Raw genomic sequence first — 19,730 nt, 5'->3', positions numbered from 1 at the left:
AGTCTCTCTGTGCACATTCTTTTTCTGCCCCTGTCCCATTCTGTGCTGCCTCTAGTCCTTGGGAGAGGCCAATACATGGTAGTCCCAGGAGACTGAGCCCCTTACAGCCACTGCTACAGGTGAAGGCTGTTCTCTACCTTCCCATCCAACCTCCAGTCCAGCCCAGAGCCTCCCACTTCCTCCTGGATTCCAAGTATTGATTGACTAGGGACATCTACTTTCTTCTCAGTTAGAATTGTGGGTCCTGGGTGTGTGCAGTGTGGATGCTTTCCCAGCTTTATTGAGATGCAGGTGACATGTGGCATTGTGTGAGGTTGAGGTGTACAGATTGATGATTTGATACATGTAGATGTTGTAAAATGATCACCACATAAGGGTAGTGAATGTGTTTTGTTTTTTCATATAATTTTTTAAATGACCCAATTTATCCTTCAAGTCAACATTTGGTGACCCAATTAGCTCTCTTGGTCTTTCCCTGCCCATCCTCCTGTTCAACACTGCCCTTGCCCTTATAGAAAGGGACACCACCCAATCTCCCCACCTCCTGCTCTCAGCCTTCCTCAGGCAGAGTCTGCATCGCCCAGAAGAGGGTTGGAAGGAGGCAGATGGGAGCTGATTCAGTACCCCCAGAAATGAGCTGGGGAGAGGCTGTGAACTTGAGAGACCCTCTCTTCTTCCCTTAGAACAGTGTCCTGGTGTGTGAAGGAAGCAGAGTGGGCCCAATCTTCCTGCCTGGCCCTGGCTCACAGGCAGGAAGGGAGATGGAAAGGGCTAAGGCGGTGCAGGCTCTATGCTCTCTGGGGGGACTATGGGGTTCTGGACCCCCACACATAGAATGCATCTTGGCCTCACATCTGGCAGGGAACCAGCATCTTGAGACTGGCAAAGACAAAGAGATGGAGTCCTCTTTTCTTTCTGTCTGAGTTTCCAAGTCAACATTTGCATGAATTTTCCTTCTGGTGAGGGATGGGCACACCATGGAAGCTGCTGAAAACTTGAGCTACAGTTGTTCCTCTCCTCACCCAGCTTCCTGATGGACAATCAGCCTGCTACACAGTTCCCTGGACCTCTACACCTACATCTCTCCACTCACTAGAGTGTGTTGCTCCCATTCCTTGTGCTGCAGTTCCAGGTCAATCTCACTACTGCCTAGTGTGGGTGGGCATGCGGCCTAGTAGATGTGCTACGAAGAGGATTTTGTTCCCTAGTCCTTGGTGTGGAGCTCCCAGCACCTGCTTTTTGCCAGGGTTGGGGGGCGGTCAGAAGTGGAGACACAAAGATTGAGAAATGGATGCTGATCTCATCCTGGGGCTGGCAGAGACTTTCACCCACAGCATCTACACAGGCTGCGTAATCCCTAGGGCCAGGACAAGGCCATCTGGGTGTCATAAACACTGGCTGGAGCCCGGCTGGTGTGGTTCAGTGGTTGAGCATTGACACATGCACCAAGAGGTCACTGGTTTGATTCCCAATCAGGGCATATGCTTGAGTTGTGGGCTTGATCTCCAGCAGGGGGCGCATGCAAGAGGCAGCCAATTGATGTTGATATTTCTATCTCTTTCTTCCTCTTCCTTCTTTCTCTAAAATCAGTAAAAAATATATTTTTTAAAAAAACCAGCTGGAGTGGACTAGACAGGAAGTGGAAGTGGGGAGGGAAACCAGGGTCTGGACATTGTATTCTCTATTTATGGTGCCTAAGTGGCCAAGAGTGGTAGGGGGTGTGCAGGTTAGCTACAGACTCTCTCCTCACTGCTCCCACTGTCTCCCCTTGTCTTCTTATCCCTGCCCTGTGTTGAAGCACCAGGCCAGCCCTAAGTTCTTAGCCTGGAGGCCTCATCCCAACGAACTGGTTGCTCATGAGGGCAGAGACAGCTGACCTTAGCTCATCCTGCCATTTGTCCACCCGGCCCCAGCTTGTCCATCAGGAAACCAAGCACCAGGTTGGCATAGAGGTCCCCAACAGATGATGGAGGCAGCCCATCTATGCAGGGCAAGGGAGCACCCACTACTGAAATGTACACAGATGGCAGGACCACAGGGAACCCATGTGGAGATGAATGTGTCCACAGATGGCAGAATAGTGGGGCACCCACTATGGAGATGTACATGTCTATGGTGGCAGAATGATGGAGTGCCTATTATGGAATTGATAAATCCATAGATGGCAGGACTGTGTATCATCTGTTAGATTAGAGAAGTTCCTTCTCCCTCCTTTTGCAGAGGACCTGATGTTTTTTTGAAACTGAGTTGCAGTTACGTACAGTAAAATGAAAATGGTCCAACCAGTTCTGACATGTAAACACATGTGTAATCAACACCCCCATCAAACACAGAGAATTCTGTCATCCTAGTCCACTGTGGTCCAGAACTCTCCACAAGGCCTGAAATGTCCCATATCTAACCCTCCACCATGGTAGCCTTGGGCCACATGTGGCTGGTTGACTAAGAAACCAAGTTCTCTGTTTTTATGAAATTTTACTTCATTTAAATTCAGGCACCTGTGGGTAGTGGAGACCATTCTGCAGCCTAAGAAATGTTCTTTGTGCCCAAGTCAGATCCATCCTCCCATGTGCATGAGGGAACATCTGCCCTGGTTTCTGTGCCCACCCATGATATGACCATCTTTTGTCTTAGAGAAATGGAGCCCAAGTGTCTGTGTCAGGTCTCTCAGCTGTACCCTACTCCTCTCTGTCTCCAAGCAGCATTCTGCTGCAGAAATTCTGTCTGTTACCCACATTCCCATGCTGCACATGCAGTGGCTTCCAGGTTTGTGCTCACGATCACAGTCATGTAAATATTCTTGAGCACATTTTCCTTGGGACACATATTCTATTTCTGTTGGGCTGGCATGGGTGTGTGTGATTCATCCACTGCTTTGCCCACTTACCCTCACTCCTGCCCTAGACCAGCAGCCCCTTCTCTAGATAGTAGGTGGCCTCCACTCTCCCTTGATTTACTTCCCACCACTTCGAAGGCACATCTTGAGGTTTTGTGCTAAATCTCAGGTACAGTGTAGGGACAGGCTACCTCCAGGGTGGAAGCATGTCTCGCCCTGGAATGCACAAGTGCCCCGAAGGAAAAGGCCCACATGATCCCTCCAGGGCAGACCTGGCTTCTGCTCTTGTTTCACCAGCTACCAGGCTAGCTCTTCCACTCACCAGGTCTCCTTGCTCTTCTCCCCCAGGTCACTGGCTGTTGGGCCCCAGTACTCATCCCTGAGCATGCAGCCCATCCTCTGTGCCAGCATACCAGGCTTAGTACCCAAACAATTGCGATTCTGTCGGAACTACGTGGAGATCATGCCCAGCGTGGCAGAGGGCATCAGGATCAGCATTGAGGAGTGCCAGCACCAGTTCCGAGGCCGCCGGTGGAACTGCACCACCATCAAAAACAGCCTGGCAATCTTCGGCCCTGTGCTGGACAAAGGTATGCCTTCCAGGTGGAGGTGGTAGTCTGTTGGTGCAGCAGGCTCAAGCCAGCTTCCCTTCTCTGCCTTGGTATCTCACCTGTCCCTGGGCATGGGAGCAGTACCTCCAAGTGGGCAGTACTGCACAGATCTCGTGATGTCAGCATCTCTGAAGTGGTTTCTTCCCATTGTCACTGGCTCTGAGGAAGCTCCTGGAGCTCAGAAAGCATACGAGATTATGCAGATTTCTCCTGCTTCCTTTCTCCAAAAGGAAATTGCACAGTTCCAGGAAAACACTTCAGGCAGGTCTTAGAGAGAAAATACACTTTTTTTTTTTTTTTAAAGGAGAGTGTTGGGGGCCAAGAGGCGTTCGGGAGAAGCTATCCAGGGTCCTGGAGCCAGTGGTTATTTGGGGAAGGAGATGAAGATAAAGGAGGGCTCTCTGTTAGTTAATTTTTGGTGAAGAGCAACATTTCAAAACATCGCAGTTTAAGTCAGCGACTTTCAGCCAGTATGCTGCAAAAAATGACAAGTCAACACAACAATAGCTGTTCAGTGTGAAGAATGAATCAAAAATATCAGATTGGAAAAAATATATAATATATTTTTTGGTGTGCCACAGAACTTTATTAATTAGTTTATGTGTGCCATGAGATAAAAAAAAAAAAAAAAAGATTGAAAATCGCTGGTTTAAACAATGATAATGTGTCCTACATCCCAAAAGATCAGAATGAAGCACCCGCAAACAGGGTTGGCCCATGCCCCTCAACTGGACCCTTTTCTCTCACACATCTGGTGGCTGATGCTGCTGTCATGATGCTGCTGTCAGTGGCAATACTCACAAGTGGCCTCTGCATGTGGCCTGGGCTCCCTTATTATGTGATAGCAGGGCCCCATGGCAAGTGGGAGGGAGGGAAATAGAGAGGTAGAAAGAGAGAGAGAGACTCCTTTTATTTAGCATAATGTTTTCAAGATTTATCCACACTAACATGTTACATCATTTCACTCCTTTTATGGCTGAATAATATTCACTGTTATAGATATACCATATTTGGTTATCCATTCATCGCTGATGGACATTTAGGTTTTTTCCACCTTTGGTCATTGTAAACAGGGATGCTATGAACATTTTTATACAACTATCTCTGAGTACCTGTTTTCAAAGCCTTCTGAGTGGATGAGTAAAGTCGTTTGGTCTCAGGATACTTCTATGTTTAAGTTTTTGAGGAACCACCAAACTGTTTTCCACAGCAACTGTACCATTTTATATTCCCACCAGCAATGCATTAGGGTTCCATTTTTTTCCACCAACACTTGTTATTCTCTGTCTTTTTTGTTTAGCCATCTCAGTGGACACAAAATGATTTTTATTTGCAATTCCCTGATGGGGAATTGAGCATCTTTTTATGGGATTATTGGTCATCTGTATGTCTTCTTTGGAGAAATAGCTATTCAAGTTCTTTGTCCAGTTTTTAATTGAGTTGTTTTGTTTTTGTTCTTTAGTAGTTAGAGTTCTTCATATATTCTAGACACTAAACACTTATCAGATATACAATTTGCAAATATTCTCTCCCATTTTGTAGGTTGTCTTTTCACTTTTGTGACAGTGTCCTTTGATGCACAAAATTTTTAAATTTTGGTGAAGTTTTATTTATCTATTTAGATGTCATATCAAAGTAAGCATTGCCTAGTCTAAGGTTACAAAGATTTACATCTATGTTTGTTTCTAAGAGTTTCATAGTTTTATCTCTTACATTTAATCTTTGATCTATGTTGTTAATTTTTGTAATGGTGTGAGGTTGGGGTCCAACTTCATTCTTTTGTATGTAGAAATCCAGTCATTTTAACACCATTTATTGAACAGACTATTTTTTCTCATTGAATGGTTTTGACACTCTTGTCGAAAATCAATAAGTAATAGATTTATGGATTTATTTCTGGACTTTCAATTCCATTACATTGACATATATATGTCTATCTTTCTGTCAATACCACATGATCTTGATTGTTCTAGCTTTGTAGTATGTTTTAAAGTTGAGATGTGTAAGTTCTCTAACCTTGTTTTTTTTTTACAAGACTGTTCTGTCTATTTGGGGTCCCCTACAAAACCATATGAATTGTAGGATTAGTTGGCTATTAAGATTTTGATAGAGACTTCTGGTCAAGATGGCAGTGTAAGTAAATATTGTATCATCTCCTCCCACAACCACATCAAAATTACAACTAAACTACAGAACAACCATCTTTCAAAACCACCTGAAATCAAGCTGAATGGAAGCCCTGCAGAAAAATTAAACAAGAAGACACATCAAGATTGGTAAAAAGGGCGGAGGCGCAGAGGGGCTGGTCACACACCCACGTGTGGCAGATAAAAATTAGGAGGGATACCTCAGCTGCAAAAGTCCTCCCTGTGGAGCAAGAAGTCCCCATCTCACACCAGGCCACCAGCTCAGGGGTCCAGTGCCAGGAAGAGAAGTCCCCATAACTTCTGACTGTAAAAAAAACAATGGAAACTGAGTCTGAGGGAGGCTGAGGCTGTTGGAGCCCCAGGCAGTTCCTTTCAAAGGGCCCATGCACAGACTTACTCGGACTTGCTCCCTCTGAGCTCCAGCATGGGTGAGTCAGCTCAAAAAGCACCAGAGACATAAGGGGAAGAACTGAGTTTGGCATTGGGGTGAGGGCTGGAGAGGCAGCTTTCTCTGGACAGATGTGCTGGTGGAGGCCGTTGTTCCTTGGGTAAGACCTTCCCCAATGAGGTCAGCAAACTAGTACCATACCTGGGACTCCAGCAACCTAACTCACACGGTTTGCCCCACTCTGGTGATTCCCTGAGGCACTGCCCCACCCAACTTTCAGGTCCACCCAAGCTGTTCCCAGAGGTTTTACCATAGGAATGGCCTGTCTTGGCTCCTATTTCAGATTTTCCTAAATCCTCTGCAGCATCTGGCCTCAGCAAGCCTCATACTTCTCACTAAGTGGCCCCAGGCCCAGCACTAGGAGCAGCCAGCGTTGGTTCACAATGTGGCTTTGCCTGGGCACCTCCAAGCCCAGCACAAGAAGCAGCCATGTGCAGATGGCTTTGTAGCTTATGCCTGGTGGCCCTGGGTAGAACACAGGCAGTGGCTGATCTTGCTCCAGAGCCAGGACACCCAGTGGACAGTGTCAGACTGCAGCGAAGCAATACCACCCAATCACCTCCACAACTGACAAACTCAAGGAGTGGACTCAGTGGGTTCTGACTCCTTGCTGAAGTAATTCTTGCTCTGTGTGGTGGGTCCCTGAACAGTTGATCATCCAAGGTAGTGGCACAGCCAGTCCTTGCAGCTGATCAGCCTGAGTAAAACCTTCCCATTGACATGCCAACAGCAATCAAGACTCAATTACAACAGAAGGGTGTAAAGTCCACACGAGGGGTGCACCGCAAGAACCCAGCTGGGAGACAAGGGAGGCTGTGGCACTGGACCCTACAGGACACCTACAACAATAGGCCACCCTAGGAAGCCCAGGAGACATAGAAACTGTACCTAATACATTGAAACAAACACAGGGAGGCAGCCAAAATGAGGAGACAAAGAAACATGTCCCAAATGAAAGAACTGAAAAAAACTCCAGGAAAATAACTAAACAACATGGAGATAAGCAATCTAACAGATGCAGAGTTCAAAACACTGCTTATAAGGGCATTCAATGAACTTAGTGAGGGCCTCAAGAACATAAAAAAGGACCAGTCGGAAATGAAGGAGGCACTGAAATAAAGAATAATTTACAGAGATTCAATAGTAGAGTTGGTAAAGCCAAGAAGCAAATCATCAATTTGGAATATAAGGAAGCAAAAACACCCAATCAGAACAGCAAAAGGAAAAAGGAATCCAAAAAAATGAGGATAGTGTAAGGAGCTTCTGGGACAACTTCAAGTGTTCCAACATTTGCATCATGGGGGTGCCAGAAGGAGAAGAAAAGAGAGCAAGAAATAGAAAACCTATTTGAAACAATAATGATAGAAAACTTTCCTAACTTGGTAAAGGAAACAGATATACAAGTCCAGGAAGCACAGAAAGTTCCAAACAAGATGAACCCCAAGAGGCCCACACCAAGACACATCATCATCAAAATGCAAAAGGTTCAAGACAAAGAGAAAATCTTAAAAGCAGCAAGAGAAAAGCAGTTAGTTACTTAAAAGGGAGCTTTCCTAACACTGTCAGTTGATTTCTCAAAAGAAACTTTGCAGGCCAGAAGGGAGTGGCAAGAATTATTTTGAGTGATGAAAAGCAAGAACCTACAACCAAGATTACTCTATCCTACAAAGCCATCATTTAGAATTGATGGACATGTAGAGTTTCCCAGACAAGAAAAAGCTAAAGGAGTTCATCACCACCAAACCAGTATTATATGAAATGTTGAAGGGCTTTCTTGAAAAAAAAAAAAAAAAAGACCAAAACATGAACAATAAAATGGCAATGAATACGTATCTATCAACAATTGAATCGACAAACAAAATGAACAAGCAGAATAGAAACAGACTCATACATACAGAGATGGGAGGGGGTTGGTTGCCAGATGGGAGGGGGTTGGAGGAATGGGTGAAAAAGGTGAAGGGATTAAGAAGTACAAATTGGCCCTGGCTGGTTTGGCTCAGCAGTTAGAGCATCAGCCTGCAGACAAGAGAATCCTGGGTTTGGTTCCCACTAAGGGCACGTACCTCGGTTGCAGTTTGTCCCTGCCCCAGTTGGGGTCGTGCGGGTGGCAACCAGTTGATGTTTTTCTCTCACATCGATGTTTCTCTCCCTCTTTCTTCCCCCTCTCTCCCTCCCATTCTATCTGAAGCTAAATGCAAAAATATCCTCCAGTGAAGATTTAAAAAAATAAAATAAAATAAGTACAAATTGGTTGTTAAACTAATAAACCTCAAAGGGAATGAGGCGGGTGGGAATAAATAAACCAAAAAACTTATATGCATGTATGCGTAACCAATGGACACATACAACAGTGTGGGGAAAGGCAGGAGGGGGCAGGAGCAGGGAGGAAGTGGTCAATTGGGGAAAAAGGAGGAACATCTGTAATGCATTCAACAATAAAGATAATTTTTTAAAGATTTTGATAGGGATTTTATTGACTCTGTAGTTTACTTTGGGGAGTATGTCATCTCAGTTAGTTGGAGCATCATCCCACACACCAAAAGGTTGCGGGTTCAACTCCCTGTTAGGTCACATACCTAAGCTGAAGGTTTGATTCCTGGTTAGGGCACATACTGGAGGCAACCAATCAATGTTTCTCTCTCACACAGATGTCTCTCTCTCTCTTTACCCCCCCCCCCCATAAATTCAATAAACATCCCTGGCCAGTTTGGCTCAATGGTTGGAGTGGCAGCCCACAGACCAAAGAAAGGGTCATGGGTTCAATTCCCAGTCAAGGGTACATACCTGGATTACAGGGTTGATACCTGGCCCTGACCAAAGTTGTTCAGGAGGCAACCAATAGATGTGTCTCTCTCACATCAGTGGTTTTCTCTCTCTCTCCCCCCACCCCCACCTCCCTTTCACTCTATCTAAAAATTAATGGAAAAATATTCTCAGGTGAAGGTTAAAAAATAAAATAAAATCAATAAATATATTCTTGGGTGAAGATTAAAAAACAATATTAAGTCTTCCAATCCATGAACATGGGATATCTTTCATTTATTTAGGTCTTCCTTAATTTCTTTCAGCAATGTTTTGTAGTTGTCAGTGAACAACTCTTGTACATCCTTGGTTAATGCATTCCTAAGTATATTATTTTATTTTATGCTATTGTCAATGGAATTGTTTTCTTAATTTCTGTTTCAAATCGTTCGTTGCTGATATGAAGAAATAGAAGTGATTTTTGTGTTTTGATCCTATATCCCACAACTTTGCTTAATTTGTTCATTAGCTCTGAGAATTTTTGTGGATTCTTTAGGATTTTATATATATGAAATCATGTCATTTGTGAATAGAGACACTTAATTCTTCCATTTCAATTTATATGCCTTTTATTTATTTTTATTGCCTAGTTGTCTGGCTAGCACTTCTCTCTGTTGAATGAAAGTGGTGAGAGTGATCATCCTTGGTCTTAGGGAGAAAACTTTCAGTCATTAAACTTTGAGTATGATGTTAGCTGTGGGTTTGTCATTTGTGCCCTCACCTTAGGGGGAAAGCTTTCAGTCATTCACCATTGAGTACGGATGGCATGAGCTATGGGTTTGTCATTTATACCCTTTATCAGGTTGAGGAAATCCCCCTCTATTCCTAGTATGTTGAATGTTTTTTATCATGAAAGGTGTTGGATTATATCAAAATCTTTTTCTGCAACAATTAAAATGATCATCTGGTGTTGCCTTCATTTTATTAATGTGGTGTATTAGTGCTGGTTGATGATTTTACATTGAACCACCCTTGCATTCTTGGGATAAATCCTCCTTGGCCATGATGTACAATCCTTTTAATCTGCTGGATGATTTTATTTGCAAGGATTTTGTTGAGGATTTATGCATCAGTATTTATAAGGGATATTGTTCTGTAGTTTCTTTTCTTGTCTTTGTCTGCTTTTTGTGTCAGGGTAATGCTGGTTCATAGAATGTGTTTGGAAGTATTCCTCCTCTTGTTTCTTGGAAGAGTTTAAGAATGATTGGTGTTTATTCTTCTTTAAATGTTAGGTATAATTCTCCAAGTTTTTTCTTTGTTGAGAGGTATTAAACTACTGATTCAATCTCTTGACTTGTTATAAATCTCTTTAGATTTTCTATTTCTTCTTGAATTTGTTTTAGTAGTTTATGTTTTCTAGTAATTTCTCCATTTTGTTGTTTAGATTTTATTGTTTCTTTGCATGCCTCATAAATTTTGGTTAAAATCTGTACCTTTTGAATATTACAGTATGGTAACTCTGGAAACTAGATTATTATCCCTCCTCAGGCATTGCTGTAAATTTTAGCTGCTTATTTATTTAGTGACTTTTGTTTTCGTTTTTTTAATCCTCACCCAAAAATATCCCTCCATTTATCTTCAGACAGTGTGGGAAGGAGGGAGGGAGAAGAGAGAGAGAGAGAAACATCAATGTGAGAGAGACACACCAATTGGTCACCCTCCACATGACCCCAACTGAACTGCAACTGAGGTACATGCCCTTGACTGGCATTGAACCCATGATTCTTTGGTCCAAGGAACAATGTTCTAACCACTGAGCAAAACAGGCCAGGGCTAGTGACTTTTTTAAAATCCCGACCTGAGGATATGTTTTTATTGGTTTTAGAGAGGGGGGGGGAGAGAGAGAAACATCAATGTGAGAGAAAAACATTGATTAGTTGCCTCCTGTATGTGCCCCAATCAGGGATCTAATTCACAACCTAGATATGTACCCTGACCAGGAATCAAACCCACAACTTTTTGGTGTGTGGGACTCTGCCCCAACCAACTGAGCCACTAGGCCAGGGCAAATGTCTTTTTAAAACTATTTTTAGGTACTGTATTCTTTGTCATGTGTGGTCTCTGAAGTATCTGTTCCTTTAACTTGTGGTTAGCTAGTGGTTTGGCAGGGATTTCCTTAATATCCTGGAGCAAAAAATATGCAAATAAAAGGAAAAAATACTCTCCTAGTATTTAGAGATTAGCTCTATGCCATGCACTCTTTCCATGTTAGCTAGTTTGCTCACAACTCTACCTTAGTTTTGCTTCCCGTCACTGAGCCTGGAGATCAGCTAGAGATGAAAGCTTAAGAATTTCCTGAACATGCATTCTGCCTTTGGTATGCATGTGGCTTTGGCACTCTCAGGATACACAGGAGCTTTTCAAAGCCTTTATTCACCAAAGTAGTTCTTACCCCAGCTTTTCCTTCCAGGCAGCCAACTGTAATCTTTCCCCCCAAGTGGCAGTGGTTTGTTTATTTAATTTCCAATGTTTTCGAGGAATGCCCTCCACTGAGAAAGTTCTGATTTAGATATCAGTCCTACATAGAACCCCATACAGGTCAAAATTGAAAAAGTCCTTGTCCACTACACTCCCTCCAGAGCCATCTACCCACATGGAAACAACAAAGACTGCCATCTCAAGACTTCACTGTGCCACAGAGGCTGGTGGGCCATAGCCAAGTAAAAACACCACAAAGCTCTCCGACATTGTCAGAGTCAGCTTTTCCTTGACACAGAATTTGCTTGGTTGCTAAAAACCTTGGACTCCATTCCAGGGTTCTGATGTTGTTGATTCTGATAGTTTTTGCTTGATTTTTTTCATGTTTCTGTGAAGGGTCAGGCCTTTGGCACTTACTGCTCTACCATTTCACTGATGTCATTTTGTATTGCCTTTTGAGACCTAGTCTCAGGGGCTGCGCATCACCACATTTATTGGTTGAGGTGGTTTTGAAAGCCCACCCAGGGCCTAGGGAAGGGGGCACAAACCCCATCCCTTGATGGTGTGTCCAAGTTACCTTGAGAGATGAGCCTAAAGGATGGGTTGTACACTGGTGCAGATGCCCTCAGAATGCAGAGGAAGGAAAAAGAGCAAGAGATGTCTGGAAAGAAGATGCACCAGGTCCTGGGACTGCTGGTATGCATGCAGCAGGGTCCACTGAGGAGGGTTCCTGAGAGCGCAGCTCAGTGTTGCATTGAGGGCTGGTGGGGCCTGACGGTATTTGTTCAAGGACCCACGACTCCCCAATGTCAAGTGGTCATGACCATCTCACTCAGGTGAGCATGTGTTCTCTGGAGCTTGGGAGATCATAACATGTGACCTTAACCAGCAAGTCCACTCACTTCCTGGAGCATCGACATCCCTTTCTACAAAATGAAAAAATAATTGCTACTCAGTTAACTTCACCGAACTACTACAAGGGTAATTACATTACAGTTCCCCATGGAGATGGCCACTGCTGTGCATGGGGGGGCGGAGTTAGGTCCACAGGACAATATGGCATTATCAGGCATGTGGGAACATGTGTGTATGATTGTATGTATGTGCCTGCATGTGCGTGTGTGTCTGTACATGTATGAGTATGGTTCAGTGTGCATGCACGTGTGCACACATATGTATGCATTGCATGGGTGTGCGTGACTGCGTGTGTATGTATGTGCCCATGTTTGAGCATATGTATGTAGTGTGTGTGGTGTGTCCATGTATATGGTGTCTGTGCGAGTGTGCACACAAATGTGCACATGTGTGTAAGTATGCATTGTGTGGTATATATGTATGCAAGTATGTATGTGGTGCATTTGATGTCTATGTGAGTCCCATGCTGAGCCTTGGTTGGTGGTATTTTGGAACAGGGAGGCATGTTCAGCACTTGCACCGTGGCCAGAAACCCCAGACAGGGTCCCAGTGCCATCTAGGTTCCTGGCTCCATAAGCCAGATGGGGACTCCTAGGGTTGCCACTCCCCTAGAAGGAAACAACAGGATTTAGGGAAGAAGGCAGAAGTCTGTCCTACCTGGAGAGACTGCCATCCAGTGGTGGAGGAAGGCTATCTCAGATGGGGTTGGGCCCCACCTGGAAGCCGGAGAAGGAAGTATGGGATTATTTCTGGTCTCTATTCTAACCCATTGGTCCACATGTCTACATTGATGCCCATACCATGCCATCTTGATTACCTGCAGAAAGTTTTGAACCCTGGAAGTATGAGTCTCCCAACTTTGTTCTGCTTTTCCAGGCTTGTTTTGGTGTTTTGGCTATTTGGGGCCCCTTAATATGAGTATTAGGATCAGCTCATCAATTTCTGCAAAAAGCTTGGATTTTTAAGGATTGCATTGTATCTGAAGATTATTTTGGGAGTTTGGCCATCTTAACAATATTGTCTCCTGGTCCATAAACATGGGATGTCTTTCAGTTTACTTTGGTCTTTAATTTCTTTCAATGATGTTTTGTTGTTTTCAGTATACAAGTCTTGCACTACTTTTGTTAAATTTATTTCTAAGTATTTTATTCTTTTTGGTGCTATGGTAGGTGGAATTGTTTTCTTAATCTTATGTTTAGATTGTTCATTGCTGGTACTAAAAAAGAAAAAAAAGTCAAATTTTAATATTCATCTCATACTCTTGTAACCTTGCTGAAGTTTTATCAGTTCTGATAGTTTTTGTGCATTCCTTAGGATTTTCATATTATTTGCTAATAAAGGTTGTTTTCCTTCTTCCTTCCAATCTGGGTGTTCTTTGTTTCTCTTTCTTGCTCAGTTGGCCTAGCTGCAGCCTCCAGGACAATGTTGACGAGCAGTGGGCAGTGTTCCTCCTGATTTTCTCCTGATCTTTTTTTTTTTTTTTTATCCTCACCCGAGGACATTTTTGCAATTTTTGTACAGATAGAGTGGGAGGGAGAGAGAGAGAGAGAAACATCGACGTGAAAGGGACACATCGAGTGGCTGCCACCCACGATTTTCTCCTGATCTTTGAGGAATAGCTTTCAGTCTTTCACCACTGGTATAATGTTAGCTAGTTTTATAGATCTTGGTGTGAGGATACCAGTTTGCATGAAGAGGTAATGTGGGAGTGTTTTTATAAATATATAATGTGTCTTTTGATTATTTGCATTTGTTTTTCTTTAGTTAGATGTGCCAAAAATCACATAGCAATCTATCATCAAAAAGTTTTAAAAATCTGCCTGGCCAGAGTGGCTTAGTGGTTGAGCTTCGACCCAGGCAGGCACCAAGAGGATGCAGGTTTGATTCCTGGTCAGGGCATATGCCCAGGTTGCAGGCTTGATCCCCAGCAGGGGGCATGCAGGATGCAGCTGATTCATGTTTCTATCTTTCTCCTTCTCCCTTCCTCTCTCTCTCAAAAATCAATAAAAACATATTTTTTAAAAAGTTTTAGAAATCTATCAGCTTGTGACACAATTGGATTCTCTTTCATTCTGTGGAAAATGAGGAATTGGAAGCACCTGATTTACACAGGGTTTTGTGGCCCAGTTGCCATAGCCAACACCAGACTGGCCACATGCCAGGAAGACCAAGAGTCTCCTCTTGGGCAGAGTGGAAGAGGGTGGCCCTGGAAGGAGAGGTAGGAGCCTAAGCAAGGATGCCTTGAAACCACCCATACAATGTACCCCAGGGATACATGGCCCCTGGGGTAGGCCCCATGGGGCACAGCATCACCCTCACTGGATGTAGGTTCCTTTCTTTACACATTAGTCCATCAAGTCATTTCATACTCAGCTCCAAACCAAAATTCTCCAGCTATACTCAGACCTGCAAGCATCTCAGCAAGGTCGTTGAAGCCCTGAGATCTGTTTCCCTGAGGCCTCATCCACTCCCTTCTGTGTTTCTGCCCCCAAGGTGTCACTCAGTGTCATGCCTTCTCCCCAGGTGCTCCCTGCTCCCTGTGTATTTCAGATGACGCTTTCATAGATCTTACCTAAAGGCCCAGAGCTACCCACTCCTGTACCCTACTTCGCTGCACCCCACAGTCTGAAACAAGGGCAGTCTTTTTGCCCCTGTCATCAAAGTCCTCATCTTGTCCAGCTCCTCCTCATTCTTCAACTCTCAGTCCACAGGTCCCATGTGGGCAGCGGCTCCAGGCCCCCAGAGCTGCTCTGCATTTCTTGGCTCCATCTCTGCCCCACTAACGCCATTCCTCTCTGGGATAAGAGTCTCACGTGCCCCACCCCATGCTCAGCAGGTGCATAGTATATGCACGGGGTAGTTCCAATATGTGTGCTGGCACATAGTAGGTATTTAGTAAGGAGGTTTGGAGCCAGTGGCTAAAAGACAAGATATGTGCCTGGGTATCCCCGTGTGAACAGATTTCTCAGGGGAAATGGCACTTGAGCTAGATCTCAAAGAGTTTTCTCTCTTCCTGTACAACATGTATACAATGCGTCCTGGTGGAGTGCTCAGGGTTTTACACCAAGCAACAAATTGAATCCTAATACCCATCAGATGAGCCAGAGCTATGGTTACAAGTGAGAAAATATGGCAAGATGAGGTGCCCGACCAGGACTCCTGAGGGTACCCCAGCCCATGTGGAGTCAGCAGAGGCTTTCCAGGACAGAGCAGGCCCTGAAGGTACCCAGGGCCTAGGGAGCAGCCATCCTCTTCTGCACCCCCTAACTTCCCCAAAAGCCTCTCCTGGGAAGTCTAAACACCAGCAGGCCACAGGGACACTCCTGCAACCTCAGTGTCCTGGCCTCCTATACCCCAATGTCCACTCATCTATGTTCACTATACCACATTCACTTTCCTTACATCCACTCCCCTATGTCCACTACTCCAATTTCCCTCTCCCAACGTCCACCCTCCCCATGTCCACATCCCCAAAGCCACTCCCTCATATCCGATCCCCTACATCCACTCTCCCATGTTCACTCTCTCCATGTCAATTCTTCCCACATCTATTCCCCCATGTCCACGCCCCCACATCAACTTCCACCATACCCACTCCCACCATGTCCACTACTCCATGTCCACTCCCACCATGCTCACTCTCCTACATCCTCTCCCTCCATGTCCACTCTCCCTGTATCAACTCCCCCGTGTCCACTTCCACCATGTCTACTCTCCCAACATCCTCTCCCAAAGTCCCTACATCAACTCTTCCACATCCACTCCCACTATATCCACTCTCTCACACCCTCTCCTTCCATGTCCAATCTCCCATATTCAAACTCCCACGTCCACTCTCCCTATATCCACTCCCCCATGTCTACTACTCCATGCCCACTCCCCCGTGTCTACCCTCCCACATCCACACCCCCAAAACCATTCCCACATGTCTCATTCCCCACATCCACTCTCCCATGTTCACTCTCCCCGTGTCAACTCTCTCCACATCTAGTTTCCCATGTCCATGCCCCCACATTCACTTCTACCACACTCACTCCCACCACATCCACTACTTCACATTCACACCTCCCATGTCCACTCTCCATGTCCACTTCCCCACATCCACTCCTCCTACGTCCAAGCTCTGTCTCTGTTCCTTGCTTCCTCTGGCTCCCCCTATCCAGTCTCTCCCACTCCTCCTCCCTCTCACATATTCAACTTCCTCCCTTTTCTGCTAGATTACAATTGTTTCAGCCCCTACCCTTCACAACCTGGTCTAAATGGGACAGAGGAAGCCCTGCTCTCCCTCACCTGCCACAGGGCTGAGAAATGGCCTGATCATTGTGGTGAATGACTCAGAGGAAGGAGCTGGCAAGGTGTCACAGAGAAAAGGCAGCTCTGGGACAGAGCTGCCCCCTGATTATAATCAATCTGACTGGATTGGGGTCAGAGCAACCCTAATCATGTCAGGGGTCACCCAGGCTTTCTGGCAGGGTCCACAGAGCTCCGGCCGCACCCCCACTGAGGACCTTCTTGAACAGAGCTTAACACCACCCAGCCAGCTGAGGAGAGAAGCCCAGCTTTGTGTGAGCATGTGTGAGTGTATGTGGGGTGTGTGAGGATATGAGGAAAGAATGTATGCTCACAGCACACATACACATGTGTACATACACACATATACACACGCGCGCACACACACACAATGTCTGCCACCTGCCTGGCCAGGGACTAGACCCACAGAATGTGTTGGCCGGGAAGGTGGGGTTAAGTGACAAGTGCCCCCTGGCTTGAGACAAGTGCCCCACACCCCTGCTTCGAAGGCAGTAGGATGTTTTAACTTGCATCGCAGGGCAAAAAGCATTTGAAGAATTTTTGAGTACATGGAGGCTGGCATAGGATTGTTAGTTATCTGTTCCCCACCCCTGACAGGGTTCTGCACACCTGGAGGGCCTGCTTTCCCCAGAGCTGGCCAACACCTCATCTTGACCCCATGAGGTAAAGGAATGGGGAGGCTGTAGGGCAGGAAAGGCAAGTCTCAGAGCTCAGAACCTCAGCACAGCAGACACCCTGAAGGAGGGCCAGCCAGGTCATGCCCCTGGGGAGCACAATGGCATGTGGTCAGCCTAGGGCCCAAGCATGAGGGGGACTCTCCTGTGGCACATGACTTTGCAGGGAGCTGGGCTCCAGCCAGGTGGAGTATTTCACCTTAGAGCAATGCAAGGGGCCATGGGGGGTGAGTCATCCACAGTGGGGATGAGAAGCGGCCCCTAGCTGCATCCTCCAATGACCCCAGGCACTAGGCTGTGTCTGTTCATGCATTCTGTGCCCTTGGTGTGAGCAGGGCCAGGAACCCATCACTTCAGAGTACTCATCAGTTCCCCAGGACCCTTAAGCTTTCTAAGGTAAGGTCTGGGGGGATCCATCAAGTTCTCAGCAGGTATGTACCCCATACCCTAATCTTCTCTATTCTTGTTGGAGGACTGGGCTGGGTAGGAGCAGGAGGGGGGCAGCATGCCCTGTACCCTCCCTGGCAGGGCCCTTTCCCTGGACATGCTTCAAGAGGTGGTCTGCTGCCTCCCTGGGAGTGCCCGGTGTAGGCACAAGTTGGGCTCAGTGCTCAAGAGGGGCCTGAATAGGAGGCCCTCGAGGGGATCAGCATCTCCAAACCAGGACCCTCATCAGAAAGTGTTTCTATGCTGGGTGGTGGCGGCTCCCGCCTATATCATTAACTCTTCCCAGTGGGAGGGGATGAAGGCGCCAGAGAAACCTTACAAGACCCCGCCTCGCCCAGCTCAGAGCACAATGTGCCCACCAGGACAACAAGATTAAACACAGAGAAAAGTGAAAATGCTGCTGGATTCACACGCCCAAGGACCATGTTCGGCGTGTGAACAGCACTCACTGCAAATACCTCCTGGTTGCTATGACCAGCTTGCCATGGCCTAATCACACACAAGGGGGAAATTCATATAAAATATCACCAGCCATTGTGGGCTTAACGCAGCATGACAGTGGCTCACAAAGCCAAATTTATTAGCCCCAGCAGGTAATCAGAGGATACTGCCACACTGCTGGAGGGGCGGTGTCAGGGGCTTTAGCCACAGTGGGGTGCCAGCCAAATTCCACTCTCAGGTGGCTCCAGGATGCAGTTTTACCAGATGCCATTGTGACCCCCCACCATCACCTACACTGCCCACCTCACTCTGGGACCAGAGAAGGTAGGCATTGTGGAAAGGGAGGCACTGGCCAGCCCTGGCCTAGCAGGGCCTTAGTCTTGAGGCATTGATTGGGGGAGAGGTGCCAACCCACTGAATGCTCTAGGAGTGCCCTAGACCTCCACCTGCCAAGTGGGCAGAACTTTGTAAGGCCTCTTATAAGGCAGAACTCTGGAGGTTGGAAGGCCCAGAGAAGGAGGCTGGGAGTACAGCATGATTAATGGGACTCCAGTTCTCTCTGTGATGCGCCAGTAATGCTTATAGGCAGGCAGGGGCAAAGTGACCCACAGAGGACCCCACAGAGGCTTGAAGATCAGCACTGACCCAAGCAGAGATGGAGCCCAGGAGCCCATGGTGGAGGGAAAGCTGCAACCAGGTGAGGAAGGAGGTCAGCCAAGAAGAGATTCTAACAAGCAGGTCCTGCAGCTCCTAAGGATGTCACACCCCACCCTGCCTTTGGCTGAGTACCTGCCTGGCCACCAAGTGACAATGTCTAGGCCCCTGAGTCCCACAGGTCAATGACCAAGGGCCTAGCTTCACATACAGACCAGGTCAGAGACACACAGCCCACCGTGGGAACACGGGACCAGGGAGTGTGTCAGAGACCTTCATGCGAGCTCCTCCCCTCCCACACACCTGCTGGGTCTGGCCACTGTCCAGATGAGGAGGCTTACATATCTGAGCTCATAATGGAGGCTGGGGGTTCATCCCAGGAGTCCTACCTCCTCCTCATCTAGCCCAGTGTAGGCACAAGTGCTCCACAGCTGGGGATACATGGGAATCACCTGGGACCTTTTATAGGTATAGATGTCCCCAAGAACTGTGGCCCCAGGCCCACTGGTGGGCCTGCAGTGACATAGGGCTTGGGTGACCTTGTCCCTGCAGAGTTTCCCAAAGAGATCACCTAGTGAACCCCACAGTCAGAACCCAGGAGCTTCAGTTTACTGTTCAGAAATCACGTTTGAACCACAGACCCCTTCCAAGAACCTCCACTGACTGAAGTCACCCTTGTCCCTCAGAAAGTTCATTGCAGTGTCTCTTCAGGCCAATGGGCTTATCCCAAGAACACCTCCTCCTCATCCAGTATTAGTGCCCTCAGCCTTCCCCTCCCAGGAGAGGACAGGTGGGCATCTCCTCAACTCACCATGGCAATGGGGTCCCCGCCTCCTCAAGGCTGCAGTAACAGAAAGAGCCTGGTGGAGTCTTAGGATTCCTTGCTGGGTGTGCAGAAGCCTCTCCCAGGACCCTCTGTCTGGAAACTGTACTCCCTGCTGTGCAGCCTGGGACCAGTGGCTGACCTGCTCCTAGCCTTTGCATGTTGCTGGGGCTAAGCAGAGCACTCCTCTTCCTGTCTGGACC

At 46.5% G+C, this 19,730-nt stretch overlaps 1 protein-coding gene across 1 annotated transcript in view; it reads left to right on the top strand.

Moving 5' to 3' along the window:
* Positions 1 to 19,730, top strand: part of WNT3A (Wnt family member 3A) — a 44,138-nt gene that overhangs the window by 9,472 nt on the left and 14,936 nt on the right. Inside the window, exon 2 of the mRNA XM_036241488.1 lies at positions 3,185 to 3,426. Within this exon, the coding sequence (XP_036097381.1) occupies positions 3,185 to 3,426 (242 nt within the window). The remainder of the gene's footprint in view (positions 1 to 3,184; positions 3,427 to 19,730) is intronic.

Source organism: Molossus molossus, unplaced genomic scaffold (genome assembly GCF_014108415.1).
Source record: "Molossus molossus isolate mMolMol1 unplaced genomic scaffold, mMolMol1.p scaffold_m16_p_4, whole genome shotgun sequence".
Classification (NCBI taxonomy): Eukaryota; Metazoa; Chordata; class Mammalia; order Chiroptera; family Molossidae; genus Molossus; species Molossus molossus.
This window is presented reverse-complemented; position numbering and strand designations above follow the sequence as displayed.